This window comes from Pseudophryne corroboree, chromosome 7, assembly GCF_028390025.1.
Source record: "Pseudophryne corroboree isolate aPseCor3 chromosome 7, aPseCor3.hap2, whole genome shotgun sequence".
NCBI lineage: Eukaryota > Metazoa > Chordata > Amphibia > Anura > Myobatrachidae > Pseudophryne > Pseudophryne corroboree.
In genome coordinates this window covers 448,534,795-448,552,822 of record NC_086450.1, presented here as the reverse complement: position 1 = coordinate 448,552,822, position 18,028 = coordinate 448,534,795, and the positions used below count along the sequence as shown (strand labels likewise).

The window sequence follows — 18,028 nt, the reverse complement described above, 5'->3', positions numbered from 1 at the left end:
CCCTTCTTTTTTACCGGGTTGAATTACCGGGTCAGGCGACCCGCTAATTCACCAAAGGACCTTTCACATCGCACACGGACCCGTTTCGACACGGCAATATGCCGTGTCGATACCGGGTTTTTAGTGCGATGTGAAAGGGGTATAACTCTCTCTGCACATGTTATATCTACCCCCCCTGCAGTGCACATGGTTTTGCCCATTAGCTAACAAATTTGCTGCTGCGATCAACTCTGGATTAGGCCCATAATGTATTACCCCGCTATAATGTAATACCCCATTGCAGCAGTAGAAAAGGCGCATATAATTACAAACTCAGTTTCCAGCAAAATAACCACAACACAGAAAACTAGATCAGCATCTGCACAATGGCGAGAGCTTTATACGGCGCTAAATCAGACATCTGTAAACACACACATAATGATCTGTCCCCTAAAAGATCATTCAGAGACCAGTACTAGGTTATGCTGGTACTTGCAGTTACTCTGGTTTCTCAAACCTGCATTATGGCAAGAGAAACCAAAATGAGGAAAACTGTTATTATTCCACATAACACAACCCAATGTAGAACTGAGGTAACACTAAGACAGCTGAAGCCATATGCAAGAGCCGTCTATTGCCCTTATAATCCACAATAGGAGCCCAGATATTCCACATTATATAGGAGCTGTAGTACTGATCTTGGGAATTACAATGCTACACAGACAACATCAATGTTTCCTCATAGGAGACTTATGAAATTACAAACAAAATTGCACTTTGCTTTGCAAACAAATCATCCTCATTCAGAAACAAGATTTCACTGGCAGAATATTTTCCAATTCTGACCCAAAACCACTCAGCATAACGAGCTGACCCTGCCGTCTGCTCATCTCTAGTGACAATCTACCACTTCCTGCCGACAGTAACTTCTTATAGCACACTACTAAAATGTCATAACCAAGTCTCCGCGGCTGAAAGATAAACAGTGTCAGGCATAAGTAACAGTATTTCCTACACAGAGACTGATGGGCTTTCGGAAGACTTGATTGGTATCTGAAAACAGATTATTTTTAGAGGATAAATATAAATTTACAGTCATGTCGCAGATGCCTGATTGCAGGTGATTACTCACGTCCCAGCGATTGATCGCTCTACAGCAGCCATCTTCCTACGTAGGCACAGGGCATTTACCATTGCGAAGACCATCGCCTTCAACCACGCAATACTGCAATTTTATGGTGTGTCCTGGACTCCAAGATATCAAACATATCCACAGCCCATTGTGGGATGAGCAATCAATTCTCATTCATGCAGAATATACTCTGTGCCTACAGCGGAAGCTGCTGCGCACACTGGCCGCGTGCCTATAAAGTGATAAGGATGGAAGTACAGTGGCTATACACAGTCTCAATAAACCTGCAGCTTTTTGCCCCTTATATTTAGTTCAAGATCCATCAAACTACAAGGGCACAGCCTTTTCTAAGACATTTCACAGGTTCTCAATGGGATGAAGGTCTGGGCTATTCAAAGGGGCAGAAGCTGGCAAAATGTGTCCCGACAGCTTCCACGCATTAACGGCAGAAGCCAGATATGGCGCGCAGTCTATTGATCCGCAGCCGCAATGCGTCACTAGCTACTGGAAGTGAATCAGCCCCCAAGTCTTTTATTCCCTTCTCTGAAGCCATACCTTGGTTGCCTCAGTATAGCTCTTTGGACCATTACCATGTCGGAACATGAGGTTCCCCGTCATCTTCAGCTTTCCGACAGCAGCAGTACGTTTCACACCAAAACATCTTGCTATTTGGAACTATACATTATCCTTCTAGCTCAGGGATTGGGAACCTTCAACCCTCCAGCTGTTGTTGAACTACACATCTCAGAATGCCCTGCAACAGCTTTAGCATGGCCAAAAAGCAAAACTGTAGCAAGGCATGCTGGTATGTGTAGTTCAACAACAGCTGGAGGGCCGAAGGTTCCGCCCCAGGGCACAACGCTGTCACAGCGGGTACGGTGATCTTTGGGTTATGAGCTGCTTTGTCTTTGTGGCAAAAGCAGCTGTTAGAATTAAAGTTCAACCTTGATTTTGTCAAACCAGAAAACATTTAGCAAGCGGTTGGTGGTGGTGGGGGGGGGGGGGGCGGGTGCACTACGAGTGGCCGGCGCCGGGATCCCGACAGCGAGGCAAGAGCAAAAGCGCAGCTTGCGGGCTTGGAGGTGCTCCAGGGGCGCTCCATCCCAAGAGGAAGAACAGTTGTCGTTGTCCCGGCGGTCGGGGATCCCAGCGCCGGTATATCGATTGCCACCCTGATTTGAGGATACGTAATGTTTCTTTATCTGTAAAACTGAAAATGGTTCTGACGTCGTTCTTTTTGAGAGAAAGGGCTTGCGTCTCGTCACCTACCCCAAGACGTGTGCAGGATGAGGGAGGCTGCTGTCACATGCAGGGACCAGCCCCTGACCGAAACACCTTCCCCATGCCTCCTGGTGGCCTACTTAATGAGGTCGATCTTTGCGATGCCCCGATCTTGGTGACGTCCCTGTTGTTCTCCACTTATAGATGAAAGTCTCACCGTGTATCATGGTACATTTAATGCCTCTGAAAATCTTTTATTCGCCTCCTCTCCTAATTGTTCGCTTTCAACAAAGAGATCCCGTAAATGTTCTGAAAGCTCCTTGCGGAGTACAGCTATCCCAGTAGGATGCAACCAGGAAAATAGCAGGATCTGTATTTGGGATTACTCACAGCCACTGTGAATGCTCAATGCCGTTCAACATGACTTTAGATTGTGATTACTTAACTCTGAACACAGCAACAGCCCCGTCATGTACAGGTGTGCACATTTATGCAACTGGGATATTGTTTTTTTGTGTGTGGGGGGGGGGGGGGCTATTTTTCCTTAAAATGTCCTATTTGTGTGTCACTTTTTGTTGGTTGCAAGGTGACATTACAACAGGGTGGACACGCTGTAGTCTTTCTATAAGCACTGTATGTATGTGGTTCCAGGTGCAGATCAGTAATCCATAGGTCACCTCTGTAAGTTTTAGCCACCTGATCATCATTCGTTTTATTGGGTAATTCTTTGGCGCGAAAAGATGAACAAATTTAGTCACAGCTCTAATTGCTTCCAATACACAGCAATGTAGAACACCACCAGGATGACTAATGGTATTGCTGACATGGTTTCAATGTTGTCGTTCTGAAAGTCAAATGGACGTCATGTCGACAGTGAACATGTCAACATGGTTATTACACGGACATTGCAGATTTGGAGCTAGAATAAGATATAGTAAAGACGTCATGCAACAAGATTGTGGACCTGTCGAGCACACATGCGGAGGAGATCTAGTGGTCTGTTTACTAACCCTTGGAGAGAGATAAAGTACCAACCAGCTGCTGTCATTTTTCAAACACAGCCTGTGACATGGCAGTTAGGAGCAGACTGGTTGGTACTTTATCTCTCTCTCTCCAAGGCTTAGTAAATAGACCCAAAAGTCATTCAGCACTGGGCTGGAATGCAAGGTATGGCACAGAGACTAGCGGTGACACTCCAACAATGACCAGCCATCTCACTTTCCGGCACACGTACCGCGATAATCGCTGGATATGGCGGCATGTGGCTGGCCTAATCCTAGCAAGCCCTGTAGGAGAAACCCAAACCATGGTAGTCTATAGGGAGCTATGCTTGTTGCAAACAATCCATCAGGATTCTAGTGTACTGACGCTTACTTCCCAACTCTGCATTAGCCGCCATTCCGTCCACACAACTTTGTCAATATGTCAACAACAGGTTACAGCTCAGTTCTGCCTACTGCAGTGTAAGTGAAGGTGCAATCAAAATGCGTAGACCCCTGCACTCGATCCAGAGCATGCACAGAGCAAACACAGAGCAAGATAGGTTCCGTAAACAGGTGTAGGTGCAACGCAGTCGCAGACCCTAATTCTGCTTCAAATCGCATACTAAAAATGTTTCTATGTAACAGAACAATAACACTTACATTGAACTGTATTACAAAAAAAGGCCTAAGTTTTAACTACTGAGCACACGCACCGTATCACTTACATAGGCTATAACATGGATCTAGTCAGGAATTCTTACCACTGATCAATACAAAACATTCGAATGTCAAAAACAAATTTAAACATCAAAGGGTTCTTCTTATATGTCCGTTAGGTTTAGGCAGCAGATGGGGGGTTAGGGTGCAGGCATGGGAAGGTTAGAGTTAGGCACCCAGCGGGGAGTATTAGGCTTAGGCAGCAGGAAAGGGAGGGTTAGGGGGCTAAATGGGGGACTGTCAGGATTCTGATGGAAGGGATGCCACTATCAGTATACTGACTGCCAGCATCCCGTCCATCGGCGAGTCATACTGAACACCGGAAAGCACAAAGATCTCCCTCCCCATACACAAGATGCTTTCTCCACCAACCATACCATCCCTGTCATCGTTTCTGCTGCCACTCCATAACCACTAATGGCCCATTCTAAATGCCCAATACCAGCTCCCTATTACTTAGGTCACCAAATGACCAAAGACAACCCACTCAATGTTTGACCAGTTAGACCGGCCTGGCTTAACCGCCAATACTGTATCCACCAAGCCTTGATTAGCGCTTTTTAATTAAATACTAAGGTGTCAATCCAATTAGGTGCAAGATGTTTCAAGAAACGCACAGACATTCGCACAAAAGGCGCACCCCCGAGAATTCTCCAATCCAATTAAAAATGACTATTTGCGATACTCGCAGTGGAGGTTTGCGAATTCTCAGCCCTATGCGATGTGAGAGAAGTGCATGAAAAGTGGGATGACCTTCCTGGACCGACTAAAAATTATTACCAATGTAAGATCCAGCCATACTCCACTCATATGACCCCCAATGCAAGGAACCCTTTCATACGTCCACCCCCACGAACCCCAATGCAGGACCCATCAATACCCACCTCACATGATCAACAATGTAAGATCCATCCATACGCCCCCTCACATGACCCCCAATGCAAGGAACCCTTTCATACACCACCCCCCATGAACCCAGACGCAGGATCCGTCCATACCCCCCTCACATGAACAACAATGTAAGATCCATCCAAACCCCTCTGACATGATCCCCAATGTAATAGGCCAGTGATGGCTAACCTTGAAACTCCAGCTGTTGTTGAACTACACATCCCAGCATGCCGTGCTACAGTTTTGCTATTTGGCCATGCTAAAATTGATGCAGAGCATGCTGGGATGTGTAGTTCAACAACAGCTGGAGTGTCAAGGTTAGCCATCACTGTAATAGGCCCTACACATTGGGCGATATTACTGAAAGATATGAACAATCTCGTTCATTAATGAACGAGAACTCGTTCATATCGTTCAGTGTGGAGGCAGCAATGATGAACGATGCGCGGCCCCGTGCTCGTTCATCGCTGGTGCCCAGTCGCTTGTGTATGCAGGCCAATATGGACGATCTCATCCAGATGTGCCTGCAATGCTATGGAGCCGGGTGACAGGGGGAGTGAAGAAACTCCCTCCGTCACTGCCCCCCCGCCGCCGGGTCGCCCATATCGGCGGCAGATCGCATAGTGTGTAGGGACCTTAAGATCCATCCATAACCCCCCTCACATGACCCCCAATGTAAGATCCATCCATAACCCCCCCTCACATGACCCCCAATGTAAGATCCATCCATTACCCCCCAATGTAAGATCCATCCATAACCCCCCTCACATGACCCCCAATGTAAGATCCATCCATAGCCCCCCTCACATGACCCCCAATGTAAGATCCATCCATAGCCCCCCTCACATGACCCCCAATGTAAGATCCATCCATTACCCCCAATGTAAGATCCATCCATAACCCCCCTCACATGATCCCCAATGTAAGATCCATCCATAACCCCCCTCACATGATCCCCAATGTAAGATCCATCCATAACCCCTCACATGACCCCCAATGTAAGATCCATCCATAACCCCCCTCACATGACCCCCAATGTAAGATCCATCCATAACCCCCCTCACATGACCCCCAATGTAAGATCCATCCATAACCCCCCTCACATGACCCCCAATGTAAGATCCATCCATAACCCCCCTCACATGACCCCCAATGTAAGATCCATCCATAACCCCCCTCACATGACCCCCAATGTAAGATCCATCCATAACCCCCCTCACATGACCCCCAATGTAAGATCCATCCATTACCCCCAATGTAAGATCCATCCATAACCCCCCTCACATGACCCCCAATGTAAGATCCATCCATAACCCCCCTCACATGACCCCCAATGTAAGATCCATCCATAACCCCCCTCACATGACCCCCAATGTAAGATCCATCCATAACCCCCCTCACATGACCCCCAATGTAAGATCCATCCATAACCCCCCTCACATGACCCCCAATGTAAGATCCATCCATAACCCCCCTCACATGACCCCCAATGTAAGATCCATCCATAACCCCCCTCACATGACCCCCAATGTAAGATCCATCCATAACCCCCCTCACATGACCCCCAATGTAAGATCCATCCATAACCCCCCCTCACATGACCCCCAATGTAAGATCCATCCATAACCCCCCTCACATGACCCCCAATGTAAGATCCATCCATAACCCCCCTCACATGACCCCCAATGTAAGATCCATCCATAACCTTCCTCACATGACCCCCAATGTAAGATCCATCCATAACCCCCCTCACATGACCTCCAATGTAAGATCCATCCATAACCCCCCTCACATGACCCCCAATGTAAGATCCATCCATAACCCCCCTCAGAACATCAACAATGCAGGAGCCATCTATATCCCCTCACACATGATCCCCAAAGAAGGAGCCATCTATACCCCCCCTCACACATGATCCCCAAAGAAGGAGCCATCCATAGCCCCCTCACACATGATCCCCAAAGCAGGAGCCATCTATACCCCCCTCACACATGATCACCAAAGCAGGAGCCATCTATACCCCCCTCACACATGACCCCCAATGTAAGATCCATCCATAACCCCCCTCACATGACCCCCAATGTAAGATCCATCCATAACCCCCCTCACATGACCCCCAATGTAAGATCCATCCATAACCCCCCTCACATGACCCCCAATGTAAGATCCATCCATAACCCCCCTCACATGACCCCCAATGTAAGATCCATCCATAACCCCCTCACATGACCCCCAATGTAAGATCCATCCATAACCCCCCTCACATGACCCCCAATGTAAGATCCATCCATAACCCCGCTCACATGACCCCCAATGTAAGATCCATCCATAACCCCCCTCAGAACATCAACAATGCAGGAGCCATCTATATCCCCTCACACATGATCCCCAAAGAAGGAGCCATCTATACCCCCCTCACACATGATCCCCAAAGAAGGAGCCATCTATACCCCCCTCACACATGATCCCCAAAGCAGGAGCCATCTATACCCCCCTCACATGGTCCCTAAAGCTGATCCCTTACACACGTCCATAAGACGAAGCTCTCCCGGGAGCACAGTGCGCCCCCACCGCTCTCCCCGCTGAGCCCGAGCTATGTGCTGGTCACGGTAACCCCCAGGGACGGAACTCACCACACCAGATCTCCCTGTCGCAGACTCACTGTCGCCATCTTACCGACGCGGGCGGAGCGGGAGGAGGAGGTGGGAGGAAGGAGGATGGACGCGCGAAGGATGCCGGGAACAGGAACCCGCTCACCTCCCCCCTCTGACGTGCCGTGCGCGCTCCTTGCGCCCTACGTACCCACGTGATAGCGCGCGCCAATCGGGCACGTCCACAGTGCCCAGCGCTCCACTAATGGGTGAAGGCGGGAACGAGCGTCTGCGCAGACCACACCCCCGTAGCGGCAGAGGGAGACGACGGTTGGCTGTCAACGTCACGTGAGCCGGCGTGCGGCTGTCAACGGCCGCCGCAGCTTGTGTTGTTGTTATGCTGGATAATGGGGGGGAAGCGAGGGACGGGTCACGTGACGCGGTGGGGACGGCGGGGAGGAGCGAGGGACGAGCCTCTAACGTTCCTGCGGGACACGTGACCCCCCCTCCCGCCTCCGCTGAGTGACGTCTCCCGCTCTGCGCCCACTCCGGCTGCTGCCAACGGAGAACCGCGGACCGGACACATCGCGGTGAGTGAGCCGGGGGGCAGTGAGGGCATCAGAGTGGGGACAGTCGCCGCCTGGGTGTATTGTCCGAGAGCACTTCCGGGTACTCGTCTCACCCCTCTGCTGGGACTCCAGTGGGATGGTCCTCCCCCCCGTGCTGCTCGCGATGGAGCAACCCGCGGCTATAAAGTGCGGACACCACAGAGAGCGGGGAGTCGGGACTGTCCGGCTGACGCGGTCATTGTGCTGCATGCCGGCGTGTATTCCGATATACCTGTCATATGCAGTACACCTGTATATCCCGATATACCTGTCATATGCAGTACATCTATAAATGTGTCCTATAGCTCATATAATCCCCTATATACCTGTATATAATATTCCTATACAATGTTACCTATTTATGTATATAGATATGTGTATAATATACTCCCATATATATGTTACTTATATACAGTATATATCAATATGTCTGTAATATACCCCACTATATATTATACCTATACAATCTGTCCTATATGTTGCTAATATACCTAGGGTCGCCACCTCATCTCTTTAATTCTGGACACATATTAATTACACAGGTTCTGTGGCTGGCTGTCTTCAAGACTCCATTTCACATGGTTTTAATCAGCCACAGAACCTGTGTAATTAATATGTCCACAATTAAAGGGATGAGGTGGTGACCCTAAATATACCCCATATGTACCCTACATCTCTACAGTATATCCATATATACCTGTGCAATATATATCAGTCGTATATCCCCTATATACATTATTACTTCTATACAGCATATCCATATATATGTCTGTAATATACCTCAATATATATTTTCTATATTCAGTGTATTCTATGTATCTCTCATATATCCCCATACCCTTGTATACAATATTACCCCTATACAGTATATCTGTAAAATACTCCAATATATAGTATACCTATACAGTATATCATATTACTGACTGCTCCTCTACACTGTATCCCTATATATCTAATACTGTATACCCCCACCAAGCGCTTTATTCCTATACAGTATATCCCAGTATTGACTGCTCCACTGTACTATATCCCAATATATCTGTAGGTACATTACTCTTATACACTGTGCCATATGACTGTGCTCCATTGTAGGATGTAACTGTGTATCCTGCCAGGTACATTACTCCTGTACATTGTATAAAACAGATATCCGATTTCAATCCAGTTGTTGGTTATTATCCGGGACTAGTTTTATCCCTGTGTTCTGGATGGAAGTATAATCCTACGCTGCTCCTCCGACCAGTCAGTGTATGCAGTGAGACCTATCCAATAAGGTGCAGATATGTCCTCATACATCTTTACTGCAGTCACACCAAACAGTCCCAGATCTTTTTTGCTGAAAATGCGCTTTAGTTGCAACGAGACTAAGACGCACGAGGAGACTGTGCTGATTAAATGACCGCAGTATATATGTGTGCAACTAGTGCTGGGCATACACAGGCAGATAAAATGCCAGTCAGACCAACAGTGTCCTAGTTCCTGTTCTGAATCACCCACCAGACTGACTGTCTCCACTGTGTACAGGCAATGCTGATTATTTACTAACCAGGGGCAGTGCGTTTTAAGTGTCACTTCCCATTTGCAACCAATAGCTTTTGTTTTCCAAATGCCAAAAAAAAAAGACGTGACTGGTTGCTAGAGGTTACAGGGTTTTTAATTCTCTTACACCAATGCTTGCAACTAACGTGCATGCCCGAGACAGCGGTACCGGTTCTGGTTTTCAATTCTAAATATACAGATATGTTTTGATTATACACAAGCAGAAACTGTAGGAAAGATCTCTAATAACATTACAGCTGTAACAAGAGAAGTTATCTAGCTGTGGGAGATTGGCATGGGAATCCTCAGATTTGGAAATGTGTGTATACTGTATGAGTGGGTGAATTGCATACACAATGGGTTTTTATCTAGACCCATGCCCTGTGGGCAGTGAGACAACCTTATGTCGTACCAATGTTCCTGAGAGCACGGGCCAGCAATTCACAAGGAACCTGCAACATCACTTTGTGCCTCCTACCATAATGTTACCAGGCCCTGGTGAATTGGCAGGCTGATACTGGCTTAGCCCAATGGCAGGTGGCTCCGCTTTCAGGGCAGAATGAGGATGGCGCAGTGCCTAATCGTCTCCTATACTCACCAGCCATGATTATTTTTCAGCAGGACAGTAAAAATGCAGCATGAGTGGAAGACCTCACCCACGTACATATCCCCCAATAAAGGCCCCAGGATAGCGGCATAGATACCTACAGCATCTCCCACCAGCAGGCAGCCCTGTGGCGTCATATCCCAGCTGGCGAATTCTCTCCGACGGCATACTGACACTTTGCTGAGGCGATGGCTGTTGTAAGCTGAACACAGAGGCGTATCTGGGGGGGGGGGGAGCATGGCTGAGTCTCGGAGGCTGCAACTTCCCTGTATCCCTTCATCGGCTCCTTTACACCCTTCCGCCCCAAAGAGGGCTGTGAACGACGATCAGGACCCAGAGTCACCCGTGGCTGCCACGGTCCGCATTGCTGTGTCCCTCTTTGAGCCAGATCAGAAGCGCTGCCCAGAGTTCTGCTACCCAGAATTGTTAAAGAACCTGCAAGGAAACAGCAAGAAGAGGCCACCCGGGGAGAAGGTAGGAGATCATACAACAACGTACTGTAGCAATGTGCAAAGATTTCTGTTTTCCTTATGTGGTGGCAAAAATGTGTCGGGCGCCCAAGCGCAGGACGTTCGGTAGTTTGCATGGTTTTTTGCTGCCTTATACGTCCAGTCTGGTGTATTTGGATGCAACATATGTGAAAAGAAATGGACGCCCAGTGGCACAGACAATTGAATATTGCCCGACACTTTAGATGGGAGTTGCTGTCCCCCCTCCCTCCCCCGCCAAGTAATGCAATATACAGTTTATTTTGTTCTAATTGCAAATTCCCTAGTACACTGTAGTGGCTGAGCGCATTGACTGTTGCAGTCTGATGGTGCTATAGGGTTGTAAGTAGTCTAGTTATGCAGCAAGTCTCGCTGGGCTGTACGGTCATGTATCTCACAACATAGATATGATTCCGCACTGGTTCTGAGTTTTCACGAAAAATAATAACAATAGTAGAGTACCAGAATGACGTATAATGTGTACATATAATTCGTTTTTTGATGAATGAGTCTGGTGGTGCACCCAGAGTCAGAGGCGAGCTAGGAAGAAAAGGAATTACAGAAGACTCTTGTGTGGGTGCACTCTTGTTTAGATTGTTAATATGACAATATTAAAACATAACTTTTATTATCTCATAATAGTTAGAAAAAAATCCACACTTTTATAATCCACTTGAATTAATTAGACAAACTATATTGTTACCCATGTAGACCACAAACATCTATGCGAGGTGTCACCCCTATTTGATGGATCTATTGGGAATTTTTATCTCACAAAAAATTGGAAATGTTCTGGTTAGTCTATGTTATTAGACTCAGGAGGGATGTAGACACTCAGGCTCTACACCCTGATCCTATCCCACCAGCACAAGCTCAGCTTGTATTAATAAGACCTCCAAGGGTCATTGATCCGAAGTATTAGGTGCACTCTCATTGGTGAGTCGGCTATAGAAGGCCCAGTGAATTACTACCATACCCCACCGACAGAGCCCGATCTCGTCCGATCTTGGAAGCAAAACGGTGGTGGGCTGGGTTAGTATCTGTGAGGGTGACCCCCAGAGAATACCCGGTGTTGTAACTCGTGACCCTCTCGACTTGAAACCAACAGCAGGATCACCACATTTTCTTCAATCATCTCTTTCTGCTCACCTACTTGACCTGTGTCACCAAAACTTTGACTCTCTCCAAGTACCGTTTTCCTTGATATGTCACAGATCTGACATTTGCCAATGCGAATAAAGATCTATACTCCTGATAATACTTCGGATCAATGACCCTTGGAGGTCTTATTAATACAAGCTGAGCTTGTGCTGGTGGGATAGGATCAGGGTGTAGAGCCTGAGTGTCTACATCCCTCCTGAGTCTAATAACATAGACTAACCAGAACATTTCCAATTTTTTGTGAGATAAAAATTCCCAATAGATCCATCAAATAGGGGTGACACCTCGCATAGATGTTTGTGGTCTACATGGGTAACAATATAGTTTGTCTAATTAATTCAAGTGGATTATAAAAGTGTGGATTTTTTTCTAACTATTATGAGATAATAAAAGTTATGTTTTAATATTGTCATATTAACAATCTAAACAAGAGTGCACCCACACAAGAGTCTTCTGTAATTCCTTTTCTTCCTGTACGGTCATGTGACAGATGTGCGATGGGTGACCTGTCAGTAGGAAGATGCAGATGAAACTCAGCCTTCCCGCTTTTTTGCCTTTCAGCCTCAAAAGAAACCTTCCAACCTCTTTAACTATGAAGAAGCGGAGATGAAGGAGGTCGCAGATTTAGCGCATAAGTTTGAAGAGAAATATGTAAGTGTCAGTAGTTCAGCGGGGCTTTATATTACTGTACTGAGTCGGGCGGCTCTCCGTGCACTGACGCATATGGTGGTGTTTGCATGCGCACATACGAATTTATGCATCTTTGTGTATTTCTGTCCTATTCTAAGTTGTATGGAACTCCTCAAAACTGTCTGAACAAGAAATTGGATGTTGGGGGGAAACACACTCGCACAGAGTCACCCTGACTTGGACGTGTTTGTAAAGCTTTCATGTGAGTCATGTGTTCAGAGAGGGGAAGCATATTGCACCTAATATGGGGCAGTTGCAAGTGCGGATTCTCTTGATGGCAATGACGGTTGCTGGTGTAAAATCCATGGGCGGCACAGGTTACCGCTTGCAGGAGCTGAGGCTTCCTGAATTAGCATAAGGTAGTAAATCTTATTATGTGTTCCTATTAATGTGCCCGACGGCTACACACATGAGCCATTATCCACGAGAATGCAACCTACCCTGTCACTTGGATCCAGTAACATTACTGAGACATGAGGCAAAAAGTGCCTCATGTCTCATTGAGGTCACTGCTGGCTGAGGAGCGGATAAGCTGCGTTTTCGTGGATTTTGGTTGCGTTCACAGAAAGTGTTATTTTAGTGTGTGGAGGAAACAGAATTCAATGTAATTATGTCAGTCATGCCCTTTATGTGCTATGTTCTGCTCACACTGCATCCCAGCTGTAACGGAAAGAGCAGGTGTCCTGGGCGCCTTCTGTGTAATGTTACAGAAAGCCTTTATGCTGGCTCTTGGTAAAGGAAAAGAGACGTGTGATCTAAGAACAGGCAGAGATGGTATGGGTACTATACGCCAGGCAACCTAATAGTGTTTGCCACCCCAGGGAGGCAGGGTCATTATGTGCAGTTAATAAGCAGATGAGCGGTGTGTGCAGCTGGCAGACTGGGTACTCTGGGGGTCTTTGCTGTAACGTGCAGTGAGGATCGGGCAGAAGTCATTCTGTTCGCTGATATGGCCTTGTCACACACTGCTGAGGTGTCTCTGGGTAATGAGCTTGCCTCACACTGAATCAGAATTGGAAAGGAAAACTATCCGTTTAGCTGTTTAGGGTATGTACTCCTTGCTGGGTTCACCTGAACCTCCAAGTCTGTTGATCTCTGAGGAGCACTGTCAGCACTCACTAGACATCCCAAAACACTAAACAAGCTGCCTTCAGGGTCTGACCAGAATCGACTATTCTATACACCTATAGTGGGAGTAGACCCTGTGTGTTGGCATTCAGTCCTGCAGCATTGTGATTGGTCCGGATCCCGAGCGCCAGTCACATAACCGCAACCCCCGTCCAGTGCTAGACGGAACGTTTCTCATGTAATCACAAATCATTCATTTATGGTCTGCTTATAATCCTCCACAGCCGGTGGATGCAGCGCAGAGTAACTCCACACCCCAGGCACTAATATCAATACATATAAATCGGGATTGTGCGCCAGCGCCCAGATTAGTCCCTTGTATCCTAGGTGTGAGGTGTATGTACATCCAGTGCTCTTATTTTTGTTCAATAATATTGAAACTACTTGTTTTGAATGAATGATATATTACTCCAACAGAGCTAAGGTTGTGCAACAGTGGTGTGAGGTGTGACTTAATGATGTCTGGGTACGGGGCCTGATTCAGTGCTAGACACAGTAAGCACAGCAGCTGCATCCGAAAATATGCCAACGTAGCTGGAGACGGGCGCAATCCACACGCTTGGGTGATCTGCTGCAGCATCGGATCCCTCTGTGGGAATATCCGTCACCTTCAGGTTACGCAGAACGGCCGGGGAATTCACAATGCAGACGACAGTGTGAATCAGGACTCCTCCGTTTTTTGGGAACCGCTCTCAGCCCATAGCTTGTAAACCAGGGGAGGGGGGGGGGGGGGGGGGGGGGTTGTCGGGCGGGAAGGGGATCTACATCCAACGAAGCCGTCACCACTGACCTCTGTCTGCTGAGTGTACTGTATGATCCTGCCCACCTCTGGCCCTGTGTTAGTGAGACTGGCAGACATAATTTATAACCTCCAGAGAGATTTTGAAAAGGAGATAATAATTTGCAGAAGGGTAGCTAGAAAAATTACCTTCGAATGCACGCTTAAAAGATACGTAACCTGCTATTTAAAGAAATTGAACCTCCTATGCCTGATTGCTGCTTCATTAAGTGACTTTAAAATAAGCCTCATCCAGTGCGGAAAACATTTGCTTTGTTTAACCCATGAACATATAACCTGTAAAACAGAGGTGCTTTATCTCCTGGAATAATGTGCTTGCAGTTTATGCTTTGTGGCCTCCAGTCATGAAATGTATATGTTCACAGGGGAACAAGAGGATGTGCAGGGACCGCGTGCAAGACATGATCGACATGGGCTATGGGTACGATGAGTCCGACTCCTTCATTGACAACTCCGAGGCAGTAAGTTGTCGGCGCGTGAGGCGGAGCCAGGTCTGGGGTTGTGTAAGGGGCAGTACAGAGAAATGTGACCTGCAGGGATCTTGCTCTATCCCCTGACAGTTGCATCCCATTCCTACCTGTGGGTTATGTTCTATCCCCACCGCACTGATGGGTACGCGCAGGTAATGGTGATCGCTGTGCACAAGATCCCATCCCCTGCGAGCACTGGTAATTTGTTTTGAATCTTCCTGTACTGGTCCCTAAACAGTTGTCTCCATTGACATTTGGGATTTGGAATGTCTCTGGTTTCTCTGCCAGGTGCAAGCTATGGAGGAATCAGTCCCGAAGGATTAAAAAAAAAAAAAAATGAAAGACCATGTGTGATGGCTTGTTAGAATTAATAAGGGAAGAGTATATTACAGGTGTGACTTGTCACTTACACAATGGGGGCAGTCATTCATGTGCTGAACAGGAGTTATGACTGGAGCATGGTCATCATAAATCAGTGGTATTGCTGAGTTGTAGTGCCTCAATACCTCTGGTTCCTTGTGTGGGGTGTGTAGTGCCTCATTAATACCTCTGGTTCTTTGTGTTGGGTGTGTAGTGCCTCATTAATACCTCTGGTTCCTTCTGTGGGGTGTGTAACGCCTCATTAATACCTCTGGTTCCCCATGTTGGGTGTGTTGCGCCTCATTAATTCCTCTGGTTCCCTGTGTTGGGTGTGTAGTGCCTCATTAATACCTATAGTGCCTTGTGTAGGGTGTTTGGTGCCTCATTAATACCTCTGGTTCCCTGTGTGGGGTGTGTAGTGCCCTGGTGATATCTCTGGTTCCCTCTATGGAGTGTGTAGTGCCCTGGTGATATCTCTGGTTCCCTATGTGGGGTGTGTAGTGCTCTTGTGATACCTCTTGTTCACTCTATGGAGTGTGTAGTGCCCTGTGATACCTCTTGTTCCCTCTATGGAGTGTGTAGTGCCCTGTGATACCTCTTGTTCCCTCTGTGGAGTGTGGAGTGCCCTAGTGATACCTCTTGTTCCCTCTGTGGAGTGTGTAGTGCCCTAGTGATACCTCTGGTTCCCTGTGGGGTGTGTAGTGCCTCGTGATACTTATGGTTCCCTGTGTGGTGTATGTAGTGCCCTGGTGATACCTCTGGTTGGCTTTTTGCGTGGGTCAGTTTTGTCCTCCGGTTCCTCATTAAGGGCACATAGGGCCTTGGTAATGCCTCCTGTTTTCAATGTTTGGGGCACACAGGGCCACAGTGATGCCTCTGGTCCTTGTATTGTGCACTAGAGCCTTGGTGATGCCTCTGGTTGCTTATGTCTGTCACATATGGCCTTTAGTGATACCTCTGATTGCTCATGTAAGGCACATAGCGCCTCGGTAATGCCTCCAGTTTCCTTGTGTGGGGTACAGTGATGCCTCTGGATTATTGTGTGGGGCATGTAGAACCTCTGTGATTCCTCCGGTTCATTTTTAGTTGCCCATAGGGCCAAAGCGATGCACAAGGTTCCTGGTGGACTTCGGCCTGCATGTCATGGCTATCTATTCAGCACACAATTGCTGCCTCTACTTCATGTAAGAAGCAGTTCCACCATAGTAACACAGTACATCTGCATGTCAGTGAGATAAGAGTCTCTGACACTTGCGGCTCTGCCTAAAGGCTAACCCCTGCACCCCACCTTCCTCTCCTCAGTATGATGAACTTGTACCGGCCTCCCTGACCACCAAGTACGGAGGATTTTATATCAACTCGGGAACACTGCAGTTCAGGCAGGCATCAGAATCAGAGGATGAACTTGTCAAAAAGAAGAAAAAGAAATCTCCTAAGGTACTGTCCTCTTTCTCTTCACCTCCTTTCTTTCTTTCTTTCTTTCTTTCTTTCTTTTCTCTCTCTCTCTCTTTTCTCCCCCCCCCCCCCCCCTACTTTTACATAATCCTACAACTATAGCGTATTAATCCCTGGGAATATTTTCGGCCCAGCAGCCAGATCTGTCACATTTCATAAGATGTATGTACACGTGGTAGTTCAAATCTGAGGGACCCAGACTATTCGCACTAGAGACTAAAGGCTGTTTTTGACAATGCACACCTGTAGATCTACTGCACAGTGACCCCAGTTTTCATCTGACCCGCATTTCAATCGCTTCCAATTGCCCTAAAGCGTGGCATTCCGATATTGGTTTGAAATGGCGGCCTCTCTGGGTCTGTACACGTCACATACCACCCAGCTGTCCGGATTTCTGCAGGACTGTCCCAAATAGCAGGCCTCAAAATGATCCAGATTTCATTGCATTGGGCAGATTGCCACCAGCAGTGGGTGTGAATGGGTGGAAAGTGTCCAGGTTTGGATAGATTGGGGGTGGGGCCTCCTCTGTCCCAAGGTTGACAACTGAAATGTTAGGAGGCGTGATGCTGAGATCTGTGGACTGGTCAGTGTAAAGTGGCCCATGTACAGATGTGCCCTGCTACACTGTGGCTATAATCACGGCTAACAGGCGCTCTCGGTGTGCCAGTTCCCGGGTGACGCAGCCACGCAGGAGTTTTTTTTTGTTTTGTTTTTTCACACAAAATGTACATCATAAGGCGGGTACACACTATGCGATGTGCTCTATGAGCGATGTCGCCTAGTGTTTCCCCCTCCCGGGCGGCCGGCGGCAGTGCATACACACTGAGCGATATGACGACCATATTGCTCAGTGGCATCACGCCGCGGGCGGGACGTGCAGGCAGCTGTTAGACGACGGTTCAAATTGAGCTGCATGCATGGCCAGCAGAGAGGGTCGTTAATGACCAGTGGGGGCCGCGCATCCCTCGTCGTCGGCGGCATATACACTTGCCAAGAAAGTGAACAACGTCGCTCAGGAAGGGTGAAAATGAGCGACGTCGTTCATTTTCTCGCCAAGAGTGTATGCAACTTTAGTCACATAAATAGAACAACCTGGAGCATCTGAATGATATTGCACTGATCCATTGGATGTGTGACACTCTTACATCTGCGTGCGACTGAGTCCGAATCTGTATAGGAAGTGCAACGATGCTGCGGCTCTTTCTTGCG

General features: G+C 47.6%; 2 protein-coding genes and 1 pseudogene across 12 annotated transcripts in view; 2 read left to right on the top strand and 1 right to left on the bottom strand.

Moving 5' to 3' along the window:
* Nucleotides 1-7,715, bottom strand: part of GLYR1 (glyoxylate reductase 1 homolog) — a 138,833-nt gene extending 131,118 nt beyond the window's left edge. For 3 of the 5 annotated variants that reach the window (XM_063935038.1, XM_063935041.1, XM_063935040.1), the window contains exon 1: nt 7,557-7,714. In XM_063935038.1, the coding sequence (XP_063791108.1) occupies nt 7,557-7,594 (38 nt within the window). In that variant the 5' untranslated portion in view covers nt 7,595-7,714. Of the gene's footprint in view, nt 1-7,556 lie in introns of all 5 variants that reach the window. The other 2 variants (XM_063935037.1, XM_063935039.1) reach the window with 1 other exon arrangement.
* Nucleotides 7,716-7,754: 39 nt separating this feature from the next.
* The window catches only part of UBN1 (ubinuclein 1), a 129,449-nt gene continuing 119,175 nt past the window's right edge, over nt 7,755-18,028 (top strand). For 2 of the 7 annotated variants that reach the window (XM_063935034.1, XM_063935035.1), the window contains exons 1-5: nt 7,757-8,104; nt 10,283-10,742; nt 12,479-12,568; nt 14,900-14,995; nt 16,667-16,801. In XM_063935034.1, the coding sequence (XP_063791104.1) occupies nt 10,506-10,742; nt 12,479-12,568; nt 14,900-14,995; nt 16,667-16,801 (558 nt within the window). In that variant the 5' untranslated portion in view covers nt 7,757-8,104; nt 10,283-10,505. Of the gene's footprint in view, nt 8,105-10,279; nt 10,743-12,478; nt 12,569-14,899; nt 14,996-16,666; nt 16,802-18,028 lie in introns of all 7 variants that reach the window. The other 5 variants (XM_063935032.1, XM_063935030.1, XM_063935031.1 and 2 more) reach the window with 5 other exon arrangements.
* LOC134946223 (5S ribosomal RNA) lies at nt 11,719-11,837 on the top strand (annotated as a pseudogene).